Source organism: Scyliorhinus canicula, chromosome 26, assembly GCF_902713615.1.
Source record: "Scyliorhinus canicula chromosome 26, sScyCan1.1, whole genome shotgun sequence".
In the NCBI taxonomy this organism is placed as follows: domain Eukaryota; kingdom Metazoa; phylum Chordata; class Chondrichthyes; order Carcharhiniformes; family Scyliorhinidae; genus Scyliorhinus; species Scyliorhinus canicula.
This window is the reverse complement of record NC_052171.1, coordinates 8262288-8285529: the sequence shown is the minus strand read 5'-3', so window position 1 is coordinate 8285529 and position 23242 is coordinate 8262288. Positions and strand designations below refer to the sequence as shown.

Sequence of the window (23242 nt, the reverse complement as noted above, 5' to 3'; positions counted from 1 at the left end):
TCAATATCAGGGTAATACAGTCTGACTGTCAATATCAGGGTAACACAGAGTCTGACTGTCAATATCAGGGTAATACAGCCTGACTGTCAATATCAGGGTAATACAGTCTGACTGTCAATATCAGGGTAATACAGCCTGACTGTCACTATCAGGGTAATACAGCCTGACTGTCAATATCAGGGTAATACAGCCTGACTGTCACTATCAGGGTAATACAGTCTGACTGTCAATATCAGGGTAATACAGTCTGACTGTCAATATCAGGGTAATACAGCCTGACTGTCACTATCAGGGTAATACAGCCTGACTGTCAATATCAGGGTAATACAGCCTGACTGTCAATATCAGGGTAATACAGTCTGACTGTCAATATCAGGGTAATACAGTCTGACTGTCAATATCAGGGTAATACAGCCTGACTGTCAATATCAGGGTAATACAGCCTGACTGTCAATATCAGGGTAATACAGAGTCTGACTGTCAATATCAGGGTAACACAGAGTCTGACTGTCAATATCAGGGTAATACAGTCTGACTGTCAATATCAGGGTAATACAGTCTGACTGTCAATATCAGGGTAATACAGTCTGACTGTCAATATCAGGGTAATACAGCCTGACTGTCAATATCAGGGTAATACAGTCTGACTGTCAATATCAGGGTAATACAGTCTGACTGTCAATATCAGGGTAATACAGTCTGACTGTCAATATCAGGGTAATACAGAGTCTGACTGTCAATATCAGGGTAACACAGAGTCTGACTGTCAATATCAGGGTAATACAGAGTCTGACTGTCAATATCAGGGTAATACAGAGTCTGACTGTCAATATCAGGGTAATACAGAGTCTGACTGTCAATATCAGGGTAATACAGTCTGACTGTCAATATCAGGGTAATACAGTCTGACTGTCAATATCAGGGTAATACAGTCGGACTGTCAATATCAGGGTAATACAGTCTGACTGTCAATATCAGGGTAATACAGTCTGACTGTCAATATCAGGGTAATACAGTCTGACTGTCAATATCAGGGTAATACAGTCTGACTGTCAATATCAGGGTAATACAGTCTGACTGTCAATATCAGGGTAATACAGAGTCTGACTGTCAATATCAGGGTAACACAGAGTCTGACTGTCAATATCAGGGTAACACAGAGTCTGACTGTCAATATCAGGGTAATACAGAGTCTGACTGTCAATATCAGGGTAATACAGTCTGACTGTCAATATCAGGGTAATACAGAGCCTGACTGTCAATATCAGGGTAATACAGTGACTGTCAATATCAGGGTAATACAGTCTGACTGTCAATATCAGGGTAATACAGAGTGACTGTCAATATCAGGGTAATACAGTCTGACTGTCAATATCAGGGTAATACAGTCTGACTGTCAATATCAGGGAATACAGTCTGACTGTCAATATCAGGGTAATACAGAGTGACAGTCAATATCAGGGTAATACAGAGTGACTGTCAATATCAGGGTAATACAGTCTGACTGTCAATATCAGGGTAATACAGAGTGACTGTCAATATCAGGGTAATACAGTCTGACTGTCAATATCAGGGTAATACAGTCTGACTGTCAATATCAGTGTAACACCGAGTCTGACTGTCAATATTAGTGTAACACAGAGTCTGACTGTCAATGTCAGTGTAGCTCTCACTGTCAATATCAGGATAGTATTTGTTGAGGTTAACTATGAGTGACAGGGCATTACCCACTGCTTATCCCTCACTCAACCAATTTCTATTGCAAAAGTCTTGACCTGACAGCTGGATGTAGAATTCCTATATCCACTGGCTGATGAGTGTAAAACCAGGGAACAATCGCAGATTCACGGCGAGGCCTTGCAGCACTAAGGTGGGGAGGAATTTCTTCACTCCTATGATGCTGGAACTTTCTAATTCTCTACCCCCGGGAGCGGTGGAACTCAGTAATTGAGCATTTTCAGCACACGTTTCTGGAGATTAGTGACATTATTTTGGAAAGGGCCATGAGATTGATGATTAGCCATGATCTAATTGAACGGAGGAGCAGGCTTGATAGGCTGAATGGCCTACTCCTGGTCCTATGATGGAAGATCCCTTATCCCACTTGTTCTCCGAAGCACGCGTGGAAGTACAGTGGTTAGCACTGTTGCTTCCCAGTTCCGGGGACCCGGGTTCAATTCCGGCCTCGGGTGACTGTGCGGAGTTTGCACGTCCTCCCCGTGTCTCCGTGGGTTTCCTCCGGGTGCTCCGGTTCTCTCCCACAGTCCAAAGATGTGGACGTTAGGTAGATTGGCCATGATAAATTGCCCCTTCGTGTCCAAAAAAGCTGAGGTGGGGCTACAGGGTTACGGAGATAGGTTGGAAGTGCGGGCTTAAGTGGGTGCTCTTTCCCAGGGTCGGTGCCGACTCTATAGGTCGACGCACCGTAAATTCTACGATTCTATGCAATGTTCATGAGCCCAGAGGGTGCAGAAAGGGCATTCCAGTCGAGTGTCGGAAGCACAGAGTTTGCCCCAGGGTTAATCGGTCTCCAATTTCTCATCCCATGCAGCAAGAAGAGTGATATTCCTTATTCAGGTCAAGGAAGACAAGTGGTCTCAGAGGTTTGACACGGAGGATTGTGAGAGGTCAGACAGTCACTCCAGAGTGCTGGGTCGAGTCAATGATGGGGAAGGTTGTGCATCATCTGTGGAAGAAAGTGGATTCAAAAGCGTGGAGTGAACAATTGTTTCCCCTCATAATACCTCACATCAGCTGACAACCCTCTCCTGCTCAACTCCCCACTGCCTCCCCATGGATCCTTCAACATTGGTGAAAGGGATCGAGATGTTGTACAAAGCGCCTCATCAGACGGAATCGTTTTGGAGTTGGTCGATTGACAGCTCCTCACTGTCGCTCCAAACGCCTGGGTAGATTAGCAGAGAACAAAGTGCACACAAGAACTGGTCCGATCATTTCCATAGTCTTTAATTTCTTCCTGTTTCCCCCCTTCAGCCAGCAAAGAAGCACTGGATGTCCTTGGAGCAGTTTTTCAACGGGTGATTCTTGTACTTCTCCCAGACTGGGAACGGGAACAGGCAGAGGGCCAGGTAGTAGTCGCACGTGCATCTGGCTATCAGGCACAAATTTGCCTTGGGTCCTGAATGATGAGGAAGGAACAACTATTGAGAAACAGTCATTCAAAGGGTAGAATTCAAACAACAAAATACAATCAGCACTTATTAAAAATGTACTCTCAGAAAGGTTCTAGGAATTGTTAATTTTCCACAGGTAATAATAATAATCTTTATTAGTGTCACAAGTAGGCTTACATGAACACTGCAATGAAGTTACTGTGAAGAGCCCCTCGTCGCCACATTCCGGCGCCTGTTCGGGTACACAGAGGGAGAATTCAGAATGTTCAATTCACCCAACAAGCACGTCTTTCGGGACTTGTGGGAGGAAACCGGAGCACCCGGAGGAAACCCAGGCAGGCACGGGGAGAACGTGCAGACTCCCGCACAGACAGTGACCCAAGCCGGGAATCAAACCTGGGACCCTGGTGCTGTGAAGCAACAGTTGGGGCAGCACGGTAGCATGGTGGTTAGCATAAATGCTTCACAGCTCCAGGGTCCCAGGTTCGATTCCCGGCTGGGTCACTGTCTGTGTGGAGTCTGCACGTCCTCCCCGTGTGTGCGTGGGTTTCCTCCGGGTGCTCCGGTTTCCTCCCACAGCCCAAAGATGTGCGGGTTAGGTGGATTGGCCATGCTACATTGCCCCTAGTGTCCTAAAAAAGTAAGGGGGGGGGGGAGGGGTTGTTGGGTTACGGGTATAGGGTGGATACGTGGGTTTGAGTAGGGTGATCATTGCTCGGCACAACATCGAGGGCGGAAGGGCCTGTTCTGTGCTGTACTGTTCTATATTAACTGCTAACCACGGTGCTACCGTGCCGCCCTGCTTTAATCAACCCTGCTTGAAAGGCAGGGTCACATTTCGGAGTTACACAGAGAGTACACTAGGTTATTCACAGGGTCAAGTGCACGTGAAGTCGTTTCACACCTGGAGTTACAGTCGGTCAGCATGGAATTAAAAAGGCAAATGGAATGTGGGCGTTGATTGCAAAAGGACTCGAGTATAAAAGTAGAGAAGTGTTGTTGCAATTGTATAGGGTGTTGGTGAGACCACATCTGGAATATTGTGTCCAGTTTTGGTCTCCTTATTTGAGGAAGGATGTGGAGGCATTGGAGGCAGTTCAGAGGAGGTTCGCCAGATTGATTCCGGGGATGAACGGATTGACATACGAAGAGAGATTGAATAGCTTGGGCTGATACTCGCTGGAGTTCAGAAGGATGAGAGGGGATCTGATCGAGGTCTATAAAATACTAAGAGGGATTGATAAGGTAAACACAGACCAAATGGTTCCCCCTTGTGGGGCAATCTCGAACGAGAGATCACACATATAGGTTTAGAGGCGGTAGATTGGGAACTGAGACGAGGAGGAACAGACTGTCAGTACTGAGGGAGTGCTGCACTGACAGAGCGTCAGTACTGAGGGAGTGCTGCACTGTCAGAGGGTCAGTACTGAGGGAGTGCTGCACTGTCAGATGGCCAGTACTGAGGGAGTGCTGCACTGTCAGAGGGTCAGTACTGAGGGAGTGCTGCACTGTCAGAGGGTCAGTACTGAGGGAGTGCCGCACTGTCAGAGGGTCAGTACTGAGGGAGTGCCGCATTGTCAGAGGGTCAGTACTGAGGGAGTGCCGCACTGTCAGAGGGTCAGTACTGAGGGAGTGCTGCACTGTCAGAGGGTCAGTACTGAGGGAGTGCCGCACTGTCAGAGGGTCAATACTGAGGGACTGCCGCACTGACAGAGGGTCAGTACTGAGGGAGTGCTCCACTGACAGAGGGTCAGTACTGAGGGAGTGCTGCACTGTCAGAGAGTCAGTACTGAGGGAGTGCTGCACTGACAGAGGGTCAGTACTGAGGGAGCGCTGCACTGACAGAGGGTCAGTACTGAGGGAGTGCTGCACTGACAGAGGGTCAGTACTGAGGGAGTGCTGCACTGTCAGAGAGTCAGTACTGAGGGAGTGCTGCACTGACAGAGGGTCAGTACTGAGGGAGTGCTGCACTGTCAGAGGGTCAGTACTGAGGGAGTGCTGCACTGTCAGAGGGTCAGTAGTGAGGGAGTGCCGCACTGTCAGAGGGTCAGTACTGAGGGAGTGCCGCACTGTCAGAGGGTCAGTACTGAGGGAGTGCCGCACTGACAGAGGGTCAGTACTGAGGGAGTGCTCCACTGACAGAGGGTCAGTACTGAGGGAGTGCTGCACTGTCAGAGGGTCAGTACTGAGGGAGTGCTGCACTGTCAGAGGGTCAGTACTGAGGGAGTGCTGCACTGTCACAGAGTCAGTACTGAGGGAGTGCTGCACTGTCAGAGGGTCAGTACTGAGGGAGTGCTGCACTGTCAGAGGGTCAGTACTGAGGGAGTGCTGCACTGTCAGAGGGTCAGTACTGAGGGAGTGCCGCACTGTCAGAGGGTCAGTACTGAGGGAGTGCTGCACTGACAGAGGGTCAGTACTGAGGGAGTGCTCCACTGACAGAGGGTCAGTACTGAGGGAGTGCTGCACTGTCAGAGAGTCAGTACTGAGGGAGTGCTGCACTGACAGAGGGTCAGTACTGAGGGAGCGCTGCACTGACAGAGGGTCAGTACTGAGGGAGTGCTGCACTGACAGAGGGTCAGTACTGAGGGAGTGCTGCACTGTCAGAGGGTCAGTACTGAGGGAGTGCTGCACTGTCAGAGGGTCAGTACTGATAGAGTGCTCCACTGACAGAGGGTCAGTACTGAGGGAGTGCTGCACTGTCAGAGAGTCAGTACTGAGGGAGTGCTGCACTGACAGAGGGTCAGTACTGAGGGAGTGCTGCACTGTCAGAGAGTCAGTACTGAGGGAGTGCTGCACTGACAGAGGGTCAGTACTGAGGGAGCGCTGCACTGACAGAGGGTCAGTACTGAGGGAGTGCTGCACTGACAGAGGGTCAGTACTGAGGGAGTGCTGCACTGTCAGAGGGTCAGTACTGAGGGAGTGCTGCACTGTCAGAGGGTCAGTACTGATAGAGTGCTCCACTGACAGAGGGTCAGTACTGAGGGAGTGCTGCACTGTCAGAGAGTCAGTACTGAGGGAGTGCTGCACTGACAGAGGGTCAGTACTGAGGGAGCGCTGCACTGACAGAGGGTCAGTACTGAGGGAGTGCTGCACTGACAGAGGGTCAGTACTGAGGGAGTGCTGCACTGTCAGAGAGTCAGTACTGAGGGAGTGCTGCACTGACAGAGGGTCAGTACTGAGGGAGTGCTGCACTGTCAGAGGGTCAGTACTGAGGGAGTGCTGCACTGTCAGAGGGTCAGTACTGAGGGAGTGCCGCACTGTCAGAGGGTCAATACTGAGGGACTGCCGCACTGACAGAGGGTCAGTACTGAGGGAGTGCTCCACTGACAGAGGGTCAGTACTGAGGGAGTGCTGCACTGTCAGAGAGTCAGTACTGAGGGAGTGCTGCACTGTCAGAGAGTCAGTACTGAGGGAGTGCTGCACTGACAGAGGGTCAGTACTGAGGGAGCGCTGCACTGACAGAGGGTCAGTACTGAGGGAGTGCTGCACTGACAGAGGGTCAGTACTGAGGGAGTGCTGCACTGTCAGAGAGTCAGTACTGAGGGAGTGCTGCACTGACAGAGGGTCAGTACTGAGGGAGTGCTGCACTGTCAGAGGGTCAGTACTGAGGGAGTGCTGCACTGTCAGAGGGTCAGTAGTGAGGGAGTGCCGCACTGTCAGAGGGTCAGTACTGAGGGAGTGCCACACTGTCAGAGGGTCAGTACTGAGGGAGTGCCGCACTGACAGAGGGTCAGTACTGAGGGAGTGCTCCACTGACAGAGGGTCAGTACTGAGGGAGCGCCGCACTGTCAGAGGGTCAGTACTGAGGGAGTGCCGCACTGTCAGAGGGTCAGTACTGAGGGAGTGCTGCACTGTCAGAGGGTCAGTACTGAGGGAGTGCTGCACTGTCAGAGGGTCAGTACTGAGGGAGTGCTGCACTGTCAGAGGGTCAGTACTGAGGGAGTGCTGCACTGTCACAGAGTCAGTACTGAGGGAGTGCTGCACTGTCAGAGGGTCAGTACTGAGGGAGTGCTGCACTGTCAGAGGGTCAGTACTGAGGGAGTGCTGCACTGTCAGAGGGTCAGTACTGAGGGAGTGCCGCACTGTCAGAGGGTCAGTAGTGAGGGAGTGCCGCACTGTCAGAGGGTCAGTACTGAGGGAGTGCCACACTGTCAGAGGGTCAGTAGTGAGGGAGTGCCGCACTGTCAGAGGGTCAGTACTGAGGGAGTGCCACACTGTCAGAGGGTCAGTACTGAGGGAGTGCCGCACTGACAGAGGGTCAGTACTGAGGGAGTGCTGCACTGTCAGAGAGTCAGTACTGAGGGAGTGCTGCACTGACAGAGGGTCAGTACTGAGGGAGTGCTGCACTGTCAGAGGGTCAGTACTGAGGGAGTGCTGCACTGTCAGAGGGTCAGTAGTGAGGGAGTGCCGCACTGTCAGAGGGTCAGTACTGAGGGAGTGCCACACTGTCAGAGGGTCAGTACTGAGGGAGTGCCGCACTGACAGAGGGTCAGTACTGAGGGAGTGCTCCACTGACAGAGGGTCAGTACTGAGGGAGTGCTGCACTGTCAGAGGGTCAGTACTGAGGGAGTGCTGCACTGTCAGAGGGTCAGTACTGAGGGAGTGCTGCACTGTCAGAGGGTCAGTACTGAGGGAGTGCTGCACTGTCACAGAGTCAGTACTGAGGGAGTGCTGCACTGTCAGAGGGTCAGTACTGAGGGAGTGCTGCACTGTCAGAGGGTCAGTACTGAGGGAGTGCTGCACTGTCAGAGGGTCAGTACTGAGGGAGTGCCGCACTGTCAGAGGGTCAGTACTGAGGGAGTGCTGCACTGACAGAGGGTCAGTACTGAGGGAGTGCTCCACTGACAGAGGGTCAGTACTGAGGGAGTGCTGCACTGTCAGAGAGTCAGTACTGAGGGAGTGCTGCACTGACAGAGGGTCAGTACTGAGGGAGCGCTGCACTGACAGAGGGTCAGTACTGAGGGAGTGCTGCACTGTCAGAGGGTCAGTACTGAGGGAGTGCTGCACTGTCAGAGGGTCAGTACTGATAGAGTGCTCCACTGACAGAGGGTCAGTACTGAGGGAGTGCTGCACTGTCAGAGAGTCAGTACTGAGGGAGTGCTGCACTGACAGAGGGTCAGTACTGAGGGAGTGCTGCACTGTCAGAGAGTCAGTACTGAGGGAGTGCTGCACTGACAGAGGGTCAGTACTGAGGGAGCGCTGCACTGACAGAGGGTCAGTACTGAGGGAGTGCTGCACTGACAGAGGGTCAGTACTGAGGGAGTGCTGCACTGTCAGAGGGTCAGTACTGAGGGAGTGCTGCACTGTCAGAGGGTCAGTACTGATAGAGTGCTCCACTGACAGAGGGTCAGTACTGAGGGAGTGCTGCACTGTCAGAGAGTCAGTACTGAGGGAGTGCTGCACTGACAGAGGGTCAGTACTGAGGGAGCGCTGCACTGACAGAGGGTCAGTACTGAGGGAGTGCTGCACTGTCAGAGGGTCAGTACTGAGGGAGTGCTGCACTGTCAGAGAGTCAGTACTGAGGGAGTGCTGCACTGACAGAGGGTCAGTACTGAGGGAGTGCTGCACTGTCAGAGGGTCAGTACTGAGGGAGTGCTGCACTGTCAGAGGGTCAGTACTGAGGGAGTGCCGCACTGTCAGAGGGTCAATACTGAGGGACTGCCGCACTGACAGAGGGTCAGTACTGAGGGAGTGCTCCACTGACAGAGGGTCAGTACTGAGGGAGTGCTGCACTGTCAGAGAGTCAGTACTGAGGGAGTGCTGCACTGTCAGAGAGTCAGTACTGAGGGAGTGCTGCACTGACAGAGGGTCAGTACTGAGGGAGCGCTGCACTGACAGAGGGTCAGTACTGAGGGAGTGCTGCACTGACAGAGGGTCAGTACTGAGGGAGTGCTGCACTGTCAGAGAGTCAGTACTGAGGGAGTGCTGCACTGACAGAGGGTCAGTACTGAGGGAGTGCTGCACTGTCAGAGGGTCAGTACTGAGGGAGTGCTGCACTGTCAGAGGGTCAGTAGTGAGGGAGTGCCGCACTGTCAGAGGGTCAGTACTGAGGGAGTGCCACACTGTCAGAGGGTCAGTACTGAGGGAGTGCCGCACTGACAGAGGGTCAGTACTGAGGGAGTGCTCCACTGACAGAGGGTCAGTACTGAGGGAGCGCCGCACTGTCAGAGGGTCAGTACTGAGGGAGTGCCGCACTGTCAGAGGGTCAGTACTGAGGGAGTGCTGCACTGTCAGAGGGTCAGTACTGAGGGAGTGCTGCACTGTCAGAGGGTCAGTACTGAGGGAGTGCTGCACTGTCAGAGGGTCAGTACTGAGGGAGTGCTGCACTGTCACAGAGTCAGTACTGAGGGAGTGCTGCACTGTCAGAGGGTCAGTACTGAGGGAGTGCTGCACTGTCAGAGGGTCAGTACTGAGGGAGTGCTGCACTGTCAGAGGGTCAGTACTGAGGGAGTGCCGCACTGTCAGAGGGTCAGTAGTGAGGGAGTGCCGCACTGTCAGAGGGTCAGTACTGAGGGAGTGCCACACTGTCAGAGGGTCAGTAGTGAGGGAGTGCCGCACTGTCAGAGGGTCAGTACTGAGGGAGTGCCACACTGTCAGAGGGTCAGTACTGAGGGAGTGCTGCACTGACAGAGGGTCAGTACTGAGGGAGTGCTCCACTGACAGAGGGTCAGTACTGAGGGAGTGCTGCACTGTCAGAGAGTCAGTACTGAGGGAGTGCTGCACTGACAGAGGGTCAGTACTGAGGGAGCGCTGCACTGACAGAGGGTCAGTACTGAGGGAGTGCTGCACTGACAGAGGGTCAGTACTGAGGGAGTGCTGCACTGTCAGAGGGTCAGTACTGAGGGAGTGCCGCACTGTCAGAGGGTCAGTACTGAGGGAGTGCTGCACTGTCAGAGAGTCAGTACTGAGGGAGTGCTGCACTGACAGAGGGTCAGTACTGAGGGAGCGCTGCACTGACAGAGGGTCAGTACTGAGGGAGTGCTGCACTGACAGAGGGTCAGTACTGAGGGAGTGCTGCACTGACAGAGGGTCAGTACTGAGGGAGTGCTGCACTGACAGAGGGTCAGTACTGAGGGAGTGCCACACTGTCAGAGGGTCAGTACTGAGGGAGTGCTGCACTGACAGAGGGTCAGTACTGAGGGAGTGCTCCACTGACAGAGGGTCAGTACTGAGGGAGTGCTGCACTGTCAGAGAGTCAGTACTGAGGGAGTGCTGCACTGACAGAGGGTCAGTACTGAGGGAGCGCTGCACTGACAGAGGGTCAGTACTGAGGGAGTGCTGCACTGACAGAGGGTCAGTACTGAGGGAGTGCTGCACTGACAGAGGGTCAGTGCTGAGGGAGTGCTCCACTGACAGAGGGTCAGTACTGAGGGAGTGCTGCACTGTCAGAGAGTCAGTACTGAGGGAGTGCTGCACTGACAGAGGGTCAGTACTGAGGGAGCGCTGCACTGACAGAGGGTCAGTACTGAGGGAGTGCTGCACTGACAGAGGGTCAGTACTGAGGGAGTGCTGCACTGACAGAGGGTCAGTACTGAGGGAGTGCTGCACTGACAGAGGGTCAGTACTGAGGGAGTGCCGCACTGTCAGAGGGTCAGTACTGAGGGAGTGCCGCACTGTCAGAGGGTCAGTACTGAGGGAGTGCTGCACTATCAGAGGGTCAGTACTGAGGGAGTGCTGCACTGTCAGAGGGTCAGTACTGAGGGAGCGCTGCACTGTCAGAGGGTCAGTACTGAGGGAGTGCCACACTGTCAGAGGGGCAGTGATGAAGGAGCGCTGCACAACCAGAGGGGCCAACATTCAGATGACAGCTTAAAGCCGAGGCCACATCTGCCCTTATCAGGGAGCGATCCCATGGTACCATTTTGAAGTATAGTCAGAGAGCTCCCCCTAGTGGCATGACGGTTATATTTCTTTGTTGTCACAAAGGCGTGGAGTTGCCCAGTCTGGATTCTGGTAAAACACAATGAGAGGGTTGTCCACGGTGTTGCTCAATACAATCAAGGTGGTGATCCGCCCACAGCCCGCGCAAACACTCTGCTGATGTCACTACGCACCACGTGACGTGGAACCAGCAAGAATGTATCCCAGGTACATAACACTGACCAATATTTATCTCTCAGCCAGTCTCAGTTATCAATCACACCTGTTTTTTGGGAGTTGATGGGTGCAAACAGGTGGTCATGTTTCCACGTTCCACAAGAGTGGGCACACTTCAACATTACTTCATTGACCCTCATCTGGGAATTTGATGGAAAGGTTCTACCGAAACGCAGCTCTTTCTTTCTCCCCAACAGAATGGATATTCATAAGGGCAGCACGGTAGCACAATGGTTAGCATTGCTGCCTACGGCGCTGAGGACCCGGGTTCAGATCCCAGCCCTGGGTCACTATCCGTGTGGAGTTTGCACATTCTCCCCATGTCTGCGTGGGTTTCGCCCCCACAACCCAAAAGATGTGCAGGTTAGGTGAGTTGGCCATGCTAAATTGCCCCTTAATTGGAAAAAATAATTGGGTACTCTAAATTTATTTTTTTTAAAAGCAGGGTAGCATGGTGGTTAGCATAAATGCTTCACAGCTCCAGGGTCCCAGGTTCGATTCCCGGCTGGGTCACTGTCTGTGCGGAGTCTGCACGTCCTCCCCGTGTGTGCGTGGGTTTCCTCCGGGTGCTCCGGTTTCCTCCCACAGTCCAAAGATGTGCGGGTTAGGTGGATTGGCCATGCTAAATTGCCCGTAGTGTCCTAATAAAAGTAAGGTTAAGGGGGGGGGTTGTTGGGTTGCGGGTATGGGGTGGATGCGTGGGTTTGAGTAGGGTGATCATTGCTCGGCACAACATTGAGGGCCGAAGGGCCTGTTCTGTGCTGTACTGTTCTATGTTCTAATAGATATTCATAGAATTTACAGTGCAGAAGGTGGCCATTCGGCCCATCGAGTCTGCTCCAGCCCTTGCAAAGAGCACTCTACTGAAGCCCACGTATCTACCCCATCCCCGTAACCCCCACTTAACATGTTTTGGTCACTAAAGGCAATTTAGCATGGCTGATCCACCTAACCCGCATATCTTGGGACTGTGGGGGGAAACCGGAGCACCCGGAGGAAACCCACGCAGACACGGGAAGAACGTGCAGACTCCGCACAGAGAGTGACCCAGCCGGGAATCGAACCTGGGACCCTGGAGCTGTGAAGCAACAGCGCTAACCACGGTGCCACCGTGTGCCCTGTAATCCCCCACCAGGGAGCTACAATATGTGCCTTCCCTCACCCCTCGTGTTCGGTGGAAGAGTTTGTGAATGCCCGGGTTCTGCTCTCTCTGGAGCCCCACGCCGCCCAATGTCTGCCTTCCGAGCACACACCACCTTCCCCAGTTCGACTTACTTGAAGGACACTCGACTAACCCGTCCACGCAGCTCCACCTGTAGTGGACCATCGGGTTGCAACCTTCTCCGACTCGAGTCTTGTAGCAGCAACGATGCTGGAGGCAGCACCTTGGAAAAAGATAGGGAGCAGCAGCATTCATTCATTCAGATGAAGCATTCACATTTAGAGGAAAGCCGGGGAAGGGTGAGTTTACAGTAGGCGTCAGGACACGACGGGACAGACATCTACAGTGGCGGACGGGGTGGACACTGAGAACACGCACAGGTATAAAATATCAGCGGTGGGACAACCCATTTGCAGATTGTTTCGTATTGCGCCTGGTCAAGTAGCAGCATTATCTGAGCCACACAACATTTCCCAGCAGCCTTCTCCAACTGCACACCCCATGGCTGGCCAATTTGGGGACCATCACCGCTCCACGATTGTCCCATTCTGAAACTACACAAGGAGCGCTCGTAACAGGAGCAAAGAAGGGTTTATTTCCCGCCCTCACTCGGCCTAGCTTTCCTGCCATTTGGAATTCTAGCCGTTGTCAAAGTCAAATTAAAGGGTGGTGCGGTGGCTCAGTGGTTAGCACTGCTGCCTCACGGAGCCGAGGACCCGGGTTCGATCCCGTCTCCAGGTCACTGTCTGGTGGAGTTTGCACATTCTCCCCGTGTCTGCGTGGGTCTCAACCCCATAACCCAAAAAGATGTGCAGGTTAGGTGGATTGGCCACCTAAATTGCTCCCTTCAATTGGGAAAAAAAAAAGAATAATGTTGTACTCTAAATTTATTTTTAAAATTTCATCCCAATCTTTGTCTCTTCGTTTACCCCCACCTTCACCCCGGCCTTTCTCAGATTTCTTCACAGCGCCAGGGTCCCAGGTTCAATTCCCGGCTTGGGTCACTGTGCGGAGTCTGCACGTTCTCCCCGTGTCTGCGTGCGTTTCCTCCGGGTGCTCCGGTTTCCTCCCACAAGTCCCGAAAGACGTGCTTGTTAGGTGAATTGGACATTCTGAATTCTCCCTCTGTGTACCCGAACAGGCGCCGGAGTGTGGCGACGAGGGGATTTTCACAGTAACCTCATTGCAGTGTTACTGTCAGCCTACTTGTGACACTAATAAAGGTTATTCATATTACTTTGGTTGCTCAGTGATTTATTCATATCTCACTTTTGCCTATGAAGAAGGTTGCCTATGACAGGGGAGATGTAATAGGCTGCGCGTTGTGTACAGTTCTGGGCACCACACTGTACGAAGGATGTGAACACATTGGAGAGAGCGCAGAAGTGGTTCGCAAGAACGGTTCCAAGGATGAGAAACTTCAATTGTGAGGGTAGATTGGAGAGGGTGGGACTGTTCCCCTGGGAGAGGAGGTTGAGCGGAGATTTGGTAGAAATCGTGAAGGGGGAAACCGTTCCTGCTCGGAAAAGGACCAAGAACGAGGGAGGCAACAGATTTTAAAATGGTTTGCAAAAGAAGCAATTGCGATGCGAGAAAAGGCATTTTCACCCAGCGAGTGGTTTGGGGTCCGGAATGCACTGTCTGCAAGCGTGGTGGAGGCAGCTTCAATCGAGGCGTTCCAGAGGGTGTTCGATGATTATTTGAATTTAAAAACTTTTTTCCAATTAAGGGACAATTTAACGTGGCCAATCCACCTAACCCGCACATCTTTGGGGTTGTGATCCACGCAGACACGGGGAGAATGTACAAACTCCACGCGGCTTGGGTCACTGTCTGCACGGATTGAATCCTGGTCCACAGTAGAAACAATGTGCAGGGGTACGGAGGGGGGGTGGGGTGGGGAAGGCAGGGGAATAGCACTAAGTCACAATGCTAGTTTGCAGAGCCGGGGCAAACACGATGGGCCAAATGGCCTCATCCTGCGTCGTAACCATTCTGTGATTCCGTGAAGTAATGCCAGGATAGGGCACGTTAAAAGGCTCAGCTCGTACTTAACCTGAACTTTTACATACAAGTTCTATTGGTTAACAGTTGCGCCTCAGTTGACAGAACATCGGTTTAATCCCTACTGTCCAGACTTGAGTACATAGTCCAGGCTTTCGAGTTGGTGTAGCATGGAGGTGAGTTGATTTGTTGGAAAACAAAATCCCTGTCAAAGAAAAAGGGAGTTCTTGTGGCTCAAATTGACCGACACCATTGAAACGGCATGAGGAGTTATTTATCGTAGTAATGGAGTCTGGCTGTGTGTGTGTGTGTGTGTGTGTGTGATCTGCCTGCTGTGTTTGACTGTATCTGGAGGGTAAGCCATCGTCGGTGAAGCGCTTCGGGACGTCCCAAGGATGGGGGAGGCGCTATCTGAATTCAGGTCCATACTTTCCATCCTCCCTTGTCAGGACTCGCAGTACCTACCAATCGATAAAATCCACTGGCTTGCCGATCACGCTCCGCCTTTTCTTACGGGTGCAATGGCAGCCGTATGGGACAAAGTCAAATTTAAAATTGTCGCGGCCCAGGCAGTGCATCATGTGCGAAATGCTTCTCATTCTTCCGGCATAATCGTCGGTGCCACCTGCACACAAATGAAGAGCAGAGCAATGGTTGAGGAGGGCGTCAAGACAATCCGATTACGAGGAAGTGCTTGCTTAACAAAGTCTTAAAGAGCACTTTTACAACCGTAATCCTGTCAAAGAACCCATCTCCTGCAGGACCCTTTTCTAACGAAGGGGTATCCTCATCCAGATAGATATTAAAGAGGGTTTATCAACATCAGGATCCCCTTTTCCAAAGAATGTACCATCAGGCTCCTCCGGCAGCCTCAAAACCACAGGCCCGACCTGGGATGATGGGGAGTCCTCATGGGAGCACAGAGCTATGGGCCTCCCAGCTCCCGTCCTTGGGTAGTTTTCCGACACTCACCGCTGAGTGAGCAAGAGGCCTGAAAGAGAACGAAGGCTGTCAGCAGCCACTCCGCGGAGCTGCAACACACCAGCATCATGGCGTCCCGCCACATAGTAAACACAGCACCAGCATCCTGTCTCATAGCAACAGCTCACGAGAACTCCGTAGCGATGGAGCATGAGCACTCCGCATCCATTGTAAGAGGGCATGAACATCCCGCATCATAGCAACGGAGCACTGCGAACCTGGCCCATAGCAACGGAGCACGACAACCTGGACCATAGCAACTGAGCACGACAACCTGGCCCATAGCAATGGAGCGAGACAACCTGGACCATAGCAACGGAGCGAGACAACCTGGACCATAGCAACGGAGCACGACAACCTGGACCATAGCAACGGAGCACGACAACCTGGCCCATAGCAATGGAGCGAGACAACCTGGACCATAGCAATGGAGCACGACAACCTGGACCATAGCATCAGAGCGCGACAATCTGGCCCATTGCAATGGAGCGAGACAACCTGGACCATAGCAACGGAGCACGACAACCTGGACCATAGCAACGGAGCACGACAACCTGGACCATAGCAACGGAGCACGACAACCTGGACCATAGCAATGGAGCACAATAACCTGGACCATAGCAACTGAGCATGACAATCTGGCCCATAGCGACAAAGCACAACAACCTGGCCCATAGCAACGGAGCACGACAACCTGGCCCATAGCATCGGATCACGAGCAACCTGGCACATAGCAATGGAGCACAATAACCTGGACCATAGCAACAGAGCACGAGCATCCTGGACCGTAGCAACGGAGCACGACAAACTGGCCCATAGCAATGGAGCATGACAACCTGGACCATAGCAACGGAGCACGACAACCTGGACCATAGCAACGGAGCACGACAACCTGGCCCATAGCAACAGAGCAAGACAACCTGGACCGCAGCAACGGAGCATGACAACCTGGCCCATAGCAACAGGGCACGAGCAACTCAGCCCATAGCAACGGAGCACAAGCAACCTGGACCACAGTAAGAGAGCGTGGTAACCTGGCCCATAGCAACGGAACAAGAGCAACCTGGACCATAGCAACGGAGCACGAGCAAGTGAGCCCATAGCAACGGAGCACAAGCAACCTGGCCCATAGCAACAAAGCACAATAACCTGGACCACAGCAACGGAGCACAAGCAACCTGGACCATAGCAACGGAGCACGAGCAACCTGGACCATAGTATCAGAGCATGGCAACCTGGCCCATAGCAACAGAGCACGAGCAACCTGAACCATAGCAATGGAGCACGCCAACTTGGACCATAGAAACGAGTACGAGCAAGTCAGCCCATAGCAATGGAGCACAAGCAACCTGGACCATAGTAACAAGAGCATGGCAACCTGGCCCATAGCAATGGAGCATGAGTAACCTGGACCATAGCAACGAAGCACGAGCAAGTCAGCCCATAGCAACAGAGCACAAGCAACCTGGACCATAGTAACAGAGCACAATAACCTGGCCCATAGCAACGGAGCACGAGCATCCTGGACCATGGCAATGGACCACAAGCAACCTGGACCATAGCAACAGAGCACAATAACCTGGACCATAACAATGGAGCATGAGCATCCTGGCCCGTAGCTTCGGAGCATGAAAACCTGGCCCATAGCAACGGAACACAATAACCTGGCCCATAGCAACGGAGCACGAACATCCTGGACCATAGCAACGGAGCACGAACATCCTGGACCGTAGCATCGGAACACAATAACCTGGACCATAGCAACGGAGCACGAGCATCCTGGACCGTAGCAATGGAGCATGACAACCTGGACCACAGCAACGAGCACAATAACCTGGACCGTAGCAACGGAGCACGGCAACCTGGACCGTAGCAACAGAGCACGACAACCTGGCCCATAGCAACAGAGCACAACAAACTGGCCCATAGCAACTGAGCACGACAAACTGGACCGTAGCAATGGAGCTCGACAACCTGACCATTGCAACAGAGCACGACATCCTGGACCCCAGCAACGGAGCATGACAACCTAGCCCATAGCAACAGGGCACGAGCAACTCAGCCCATAGCAACGGAGCACAAGCAACCTGGACCACAGTAAGAGAGCGTGGTAACCTGGCCCATAACAACGGAGCACGAGCAAGTGAGCCCATAGCAACGGAGCACAAGCAACCTGGCCCATAGCAACAAAGCACAATAACCTGGACCACAGCAATGGAGCACAAGCAACCTGGACCATAGCAACGGAGCACGAGCAACCTGGACCATAGTATCAGAGCATGGCAACCTGGCCCATAGCAACAGAGCACAAGCAACCTGAACCATAGCAATGGAGCACGCCAACTTGGACCATAGAAACGAGTACGAGCAAGTCAGCCCATAGCAATGGAGCACCAGCAACCTGGACCATAGCAACAGAGCACGACAACCTGGCCCATAGCAACAGAGCACAAGCAACTCAGCCCATAGCAACGGAGCACAAGCAACCTGGACCATAGTAACAGAGCACAATAACCTGGCCCATAGCAACGGAGCACGAGCATCCTGGACCATGGCAATGGACCACAAGCAACCTGGACCATAGCAACAGAGCACAATAACCTGGACCATAGCAATGGAGCACGAGCATCCTGGCCCGTAGCAATGGAGCACGAGCATCCTGGCCCGTAGCAATGGAGCATGAAAACCTGGCCCATAGCAACGGAACACAATAACCTGGACCATAGCAACGGAGCACGAGCATCCTGGACCGTAGCAACGGAGCACGAGCATCCTGGACCGTAGCAATGGAGCATGACAACCTGGACCATAGCAACGGAGCACAAGCAATCTGGACCACAGCAACGAGCACAATAACCTGGACCGTAGCAACGGAGCACGGCAACCTGGACCGTAGCAACGGAGCACGACAACCTGGCCCGTAGCAACAGAGCACAAATACACCCATCTTATTGCAATGGGGAGCCTTCCATTGCCATGCATGCCCTCAACAGTTTGCGACAGAGTGGCATCGGTCTTAAATCTGAACTGCCACTCCCATCAGGGAATTTGGCGGCCTGAAGTTTGCCTTCAGGGTGAAGGGGCTGAAAGACTACGCGGCAGACAGGGGCTACATCAAGGGGTAAGTTCGGCCACACAATGACAGCGGTGTTTGAAGCTCTGGAACTTTCAGTTGGCTTTCATGCCTTTGGGTTTGGAGCGATAATATTCTGTCCTCTGGCAGGACAAAGGCGTTTCTTGCAGGTGTTATAATACAGCGCAAACGTGGCAGATATTAATCCAACCACATCAGTGAAAGACCCTCGGCGATGGTGATATGGGTCTCTTGGAATCCGAAGATGAGGAGGGAAGTGCAGAGGCTGGCGACGTGAAGGAAGAGCTTCCGGCTCAATATGAACCTTTGTTGTGGGTTCCTCCAAAGTGGGATGCAGCGATAGGAAGATTCCGGTTCAGTGCATGTGTTGGAAGGCGACAAAGGTGGGAACAGGTTCATGGGGAGGTTTGAAGATCATCTGCTGTCGGCGTGACAGCCTTCCACAAAGTGCGAACAGCAAGTGATGAGTAATCAATACAAATTGGTAACTTTGTGGAAAATAAGTTAGCATCCCGCGGCGTAACAGGGAACATGAGAATAGCAGCCATTGCGACGGGGAGCAGCGATCTGTGGAGTGAGGAACCGAGTTTCGAGGCCCTGTGGCACTTGTTCAGAGCTGAAGAGGTTCACCCGCAGGCCATAACGCACCGTGAACAGGCCAACGGTGCCAGGGGCTCATTCAAAGTGCCGATTGCCAGGCTGAAAAGGGGCTTTTCACATTAACTTCATTGAAGCCTACTTGTGACGATAAGCGATTATCATTATTATTATTAAAGCTGGCCAAGGATCTCAAGAATATTCTGGAAAGCGGGGCTGAACACTGCCAGGTCGGCAACGGTCAGGGCAAAGATAAGGGACAATCCACTGACAATAACTGTAAGTTCTCCCTTGACTACTTTCGATAAAGAATTAAAACAAAATCGTTCTGATAATTACTGCAATTGTGAATTTTCAACCCCATACTCCTGCCCAATCACTATATTACTTTTTAAGGAATTATATAGTTCCACTTGATACTCAGTCTGTTCCAGTTTTAAGGAAGGCTATAGGATTTGCAACTTTCCAAAACTATTCCGGAGACTCCAGGAATTTAAAGATTCATCTTCCGACTACGTTTGGAGTGGGCGAAATGGCAGATGAGTGAAAAACATGCTTCCTTTTTAATCTCTCTGTTACGTCGGTTAGGAAACTATTAGAGATTGATTGCTGTTTGGCTTAGCAGTCTGCAATCAGTCAACTGATTCTCGCAGTTATCAGGGCTTGGCATGGAAAGGGTTAACGTGGGACTGTGATGTAAATGACCCCACTCTGGCAGGCAGCCTTCTGCAGAGACGTCTGCATGGAGACAGCTCGACATTATACTGTAGATGTATATCATTGCTAGTAGTTAATCATAAACTGTCCCATAGAATCCCTGCAGTCAGAAGGAGGCTAATGGGTCCATCGAGTCCGCACCGATCGTCTGAAAGAGCACCCTACCTCGGCCCACTACCCCACCTCATCCCCAACTAACTTACGCATCGTTGGAATGTGGGAGGAATCCGGAGCACCCAGAGGAAACCCACGCCGACATGGGGAGAACGTGCAGACTCCATAGAGAGCGACCCGAGGCCGGAATCGAACCCGGGTCCCTGGTGCAGTCAGGCGGCAGAGCTGACCACGGTCGCACCCTGTTAAACTACTTAACTGCACACATCTTTCAACAGTACTCTGAGGAAAATTAACTGACCTCAACCCTTCCAGCAACACAGATGACACCTGGATCCGACAATTTCAGTTTTGCATCTGGCTTGTCCTTTGAGAGGAGAGTCCGTCCGCTTTCCAATCGGAGCAGCAATGCGGAAATAGATGTATTCGACGACGGAAGGTCATGTGATGAAACGGCCCAGAACATTTCTCGTTTATTTCTCTTTGTAGACCGTACCAAAATGTTTAGTTGGGGGGGGGGGGCGACATGGTAGCACATTGGTCAGCACTGTTGCTTCACAGCGCCGGGGTCCCGGGTTCGATTCCCGGCTTGGGTCACTGCCTGTGCGGAGTCTGCACGTTCTCCCCCCGTGTCTGCGTGGGTTTCCTCCGGGTGCTCCGGTTTCCTCCCACAATTCCCCGAAAGACGTGCTTGTTGGGTGAATTGGACATTCTGAATTCTCCCTCTGTGTACCCGAACAGGCGCCGGAGTGTTAAGGGGCCATTTAGCGTGGCCAATCCATCTACCCTGCACATCTTTTTGGGTTGTGGGGGCAAGACCCACGCAGACACGGGGAGAATGTGCAAACTGCACTCGGACTGTGACCCAGGGGATTTTCACAGTAACTTCATTGCAGTGTTAATGTAAGCCTACTTGTGACAATAATAAAGATGATCGTTATCCTCATCTTGAAGCTACCAGTCTCAACGTACCCAAGTTATTTGCATTTGCATATGCCCTTTCCCATCCTCGGCACATAGCGGATGCACCAACGTGACAGCCGCTGTGTTAACGTGGGAGTCACGCAGCCAATCTGTACAGCGCGAAAGCTCCCACCAATGGGGATCATCACCAGAGATCATTTGGTTTCCCGTGATGTTGGTTGAGCGATTAATGTTGACCAAACCCCAGGGCGCAGGGTGGGACAATGGTTAGCGCCGCTGCCTCATGGCGCCAAGGACCCGGGTTCGATCCCGGCCCTGGGTCACTGTCCGAGTGCAGTGTGCACATTCTCCCCACGTCTGCGTGGGTCTCGCCCCCACAACCCAAAAGGACGTGCAGGGTAGGTGGATTGGCCGACGCTCAATGGCCCCTTCATTGGAAAAAAATGTTTAGTCCGTGACCAAGCCATATAAGTCACCAAGCATCAGCAGGTTTTGTTTGAACTTTATTTCCACACATCACACAAGGCAGCAAGAGGACATTCGACACAGACAGGATGGAGGCTGCACAGAACGCAAGGCACTTTAATTTCTATTTAAAAAGTTTGCTGGTGCTGCAATAACGGGGCAGTTGATTGAGCACCTTCTTTAGATCCAGTCAGCCCGCAACTGGGGTTTGTGGCGGCGGCAACCCGACTCAAATGAGGCAGAGAGGAAATGAGGTGGAATCTGGTCTTCTTCCACGTCTGCAGCGCCTGGCGAACACCAGCCCCCCCCCCCCCCGCCCGCTTCCCAACCAGGCCCCACCTGCAGCCCACCCCCACCCCACGAGATGCAGCAATCCACAGTGGCTGGCTCCACGCTTCACTGACAAGGCCGACCTTGCCTGGGAAGGCACGGACTGGGACACGGCGGGGTCGCGGGGGGGGGGGGGGGAGGGTCAGAGGGTAGCTGCTGCTCTCAAGCCAATCGTGTGGAACCAGAGGCAATTTTGAAACATTGATGACCGGAGGACTGAGGGACAGGAGGCAGCGCTGGCCGTGCTCTGCGCGGTGAAAGGTCCGCGAGCCGCTGCCTCTTTCCAAAGCAAAATTGGAGCAACCGGCATTCGGGCTTCCCGCCGTGTCACCGAATTGAGGCGAAGACCATCGTCTTTCCGGTCGCAGTCACAGCTGATTGGAGAGGGGTTCCCACATTTCCCCGTCCCAACTCCAATGGGTTCCATGTTAGCTAGAAAGCCAACTCCAATCCAGTGACTGAAACAAAGAACAAAATAGGAATTAACTCAACCATCGTCTTGCTCATTATTTTTGTGATAGATTTCGTCAGGCGAGGCATAGGACAGCTTTCAATCCAACATCAAAAAGCATGGGTTAGATAGATACAGAGTAAAGCTCCCTCTACACTGTCCCCATCAAACACTCCCAGGACAGGTACAGCACAGGGTTAGATACAGAGTAAAGCTCCCTCTACACTGTCCCCATCAAACACTCCCAGGACAGGTACAGCACGGGGTTAGATAGATACAGAGTAAAGCTCCCTCTACACTGTCCCCATCAAACACTCCCAGGACAGGTACAGCACAGGGTTAGATACAGAGTAAAGCTCCCTCTACACTGTCCCCATCAAACACTCCCAGGACAGGTACAGCACGGGGTTAGATAGATACAGAGTAAAGCTCCCTCTACACTGTCCCCATCAAACACTCCCAGGACAGGTACAGCACGGGGTTAGATACAGAGTAAAGCTCCCTCTACACTGACCCCATCAAACACTCCCAGGACAGGTACAGCACGGGGTTAGATACAGAGTAAAGCTCCCTCTGCACTGTCCCCATCAAACACTCCCAGGACAGGTACAGCACGGGGTTAGATACAGAGTAAAGCTCCCTCTACACTGTCCCCAACAAACACTCCCAGGACAGGTACAGCACGGGGTTAGATACAGAGTAAAGCTCCCTCTACACTGTCCCCATCAAACACTCCCAGGACAGGTACAGCACGGGGTTAGATAGATACAGAGTAAAGCTCCCTCTACACTGTCCCCATCAAACACTCCCAGGACAGGTACAGCACGGGGTTAGATACAGAGTAAAGCTCCCTCTACACTGTCCCCATCAAACACTCCCAGGACAGGTACAGCACAGGGTTAGATACAGAGTAAAGCTCCCTCTACACTGTCCCCATCAAACACTCCCAGGACAGGTACAGCACGGGGTTAGATACAGAGTAAAGCTCCCTCTACACTGTCCCCATCAAACAATCCCAGGACAGGTACAGCACGGGGTTAGATACAGAGTAAAGCTCCCTCGACACTGACCCCATCAAACACTCCCAGGACAGGTACAGCACGGGGTTAGATACAGAGTAAGCTCCCTCTACACTGTCCCCATCAAACACTCCCAGGACAGGTACAGCACGG

General features: G+C 52.5%; 3 protein-coding genes across 4 annotated transcripts in view; all 3 read right to left on the bottom strand.

Annotated features, from left to right (window-relative positions):
- Positions 1–2749: 2749 nt before the first annotated feature.
- Positions 2750–20412, bottom strand: LOC119957450 (group 10 secretory phospholipase A2-like). 2 transcript variants are annotated; one of them, XM_038785524.1, is made up of 5 exons: positions 15821–15838; positions 15370–15764; positions 14863–15022; positions 12507–12616; positions 2952–3139 (listed from the first exon to the last, which is right to left on the bottom strand). In XM_038785524.1, the coding sequence occupies exons 2-5, from the start codon at positions 15491–15493 to the stop codon at positions 2991–2993; spliced, it is 543 nt and encodes a 180-aa protein (XP_038641452.1). In that variant the 5' UTR covers positions 15494–15764; positions 15821–15838; the 3' UTR covers positions 2952–2990. The 2 variants fall into 2 exon arrangements, with proteins under 2 accessions (XP_038641453.1, XP_038641452.1); XM_038785525.1 differs by lacking the exons at positions 14863–15022; positions 15370–15764; positions 15821–15838 and adding an exon at positions 20202–20412 and having other exon boundaries at positions 2750–3139.
- On the bottom strand, positions 16247–19909 carry LOC119957449. Its single transcript, XM_038785523.1, has 2 exons — positions 17980–19909; positions 16247–17637 (listed from the first exon to the last, which is right to left on the bottom strand). Exons 1-2 carry the CDS (start codon positions 18186–18188, stop codon positions 16815–16817), a joined length of 1032 nt encoding a protein of 343 aa, XP_038641451.1. The 5' UTR covers positions 18189–19909; the 3' UTR covers positions 16247–16814.
- An 898-nt stretch (positions 20413–21310) lies between the features above and the next one.
- Positions 21311–23242, bottom strand: part of ikbkb (inhibitor of nuclear factor kappa B kinase subunit beta) — an 88812-nt gene continuing 86880 nt past the window's right edge. Inside the window, 1 exon segment of the mRNA XM_038785273.1 lies at positions 21311–22077. Within this exon segment, the coding sequence (XP_038641201.1) occupies positions 22048–22077 (30 nt within the window). The 3' untranslated portion in view covers positions 21311–22047.

Excerpts from the sequence above, each read along its gene's own strand:
- LOC119957449 (XM_038785523.1), bottom strand. The coding sequence starts at position 18,188 with ATGGTCCAGGTTGTCATGCTCCATTGCTACGGTCCAGGATGCTCGTGC. Across the intron at positions 17,638-17,979 it reads GCTCCATTGCTATGGTCCAG|GTTGCTCGTGCTCCGTTGCT; the intron begins GTTATTGTGCTC and ends ACTATGGTCCAG.
- LOC119957450 (XM_038785524.1), bottom strand. The coding sequence starts at position 15,493 with ATGAGACAGGATGCTGGTGCTGTGTTTACTATGTGGCGGGACGCCATG. Across the intron at positions 12,617-14,862 it reads CCAGTGGATTTTATCGATTG|GTGCTGCCTCCAGCATCGTT; the intron begins GTAGGTACTGCG and ends TCTTTTTCCAAG. Across the intron at positions 3,140-12,506 it reads GTTAGTCGAGTGTCCTTCAA|GACCCAAGGCAAATTTGTGC; the intron begins GTAAGTCGAACT and ends CTCATCATTCAG.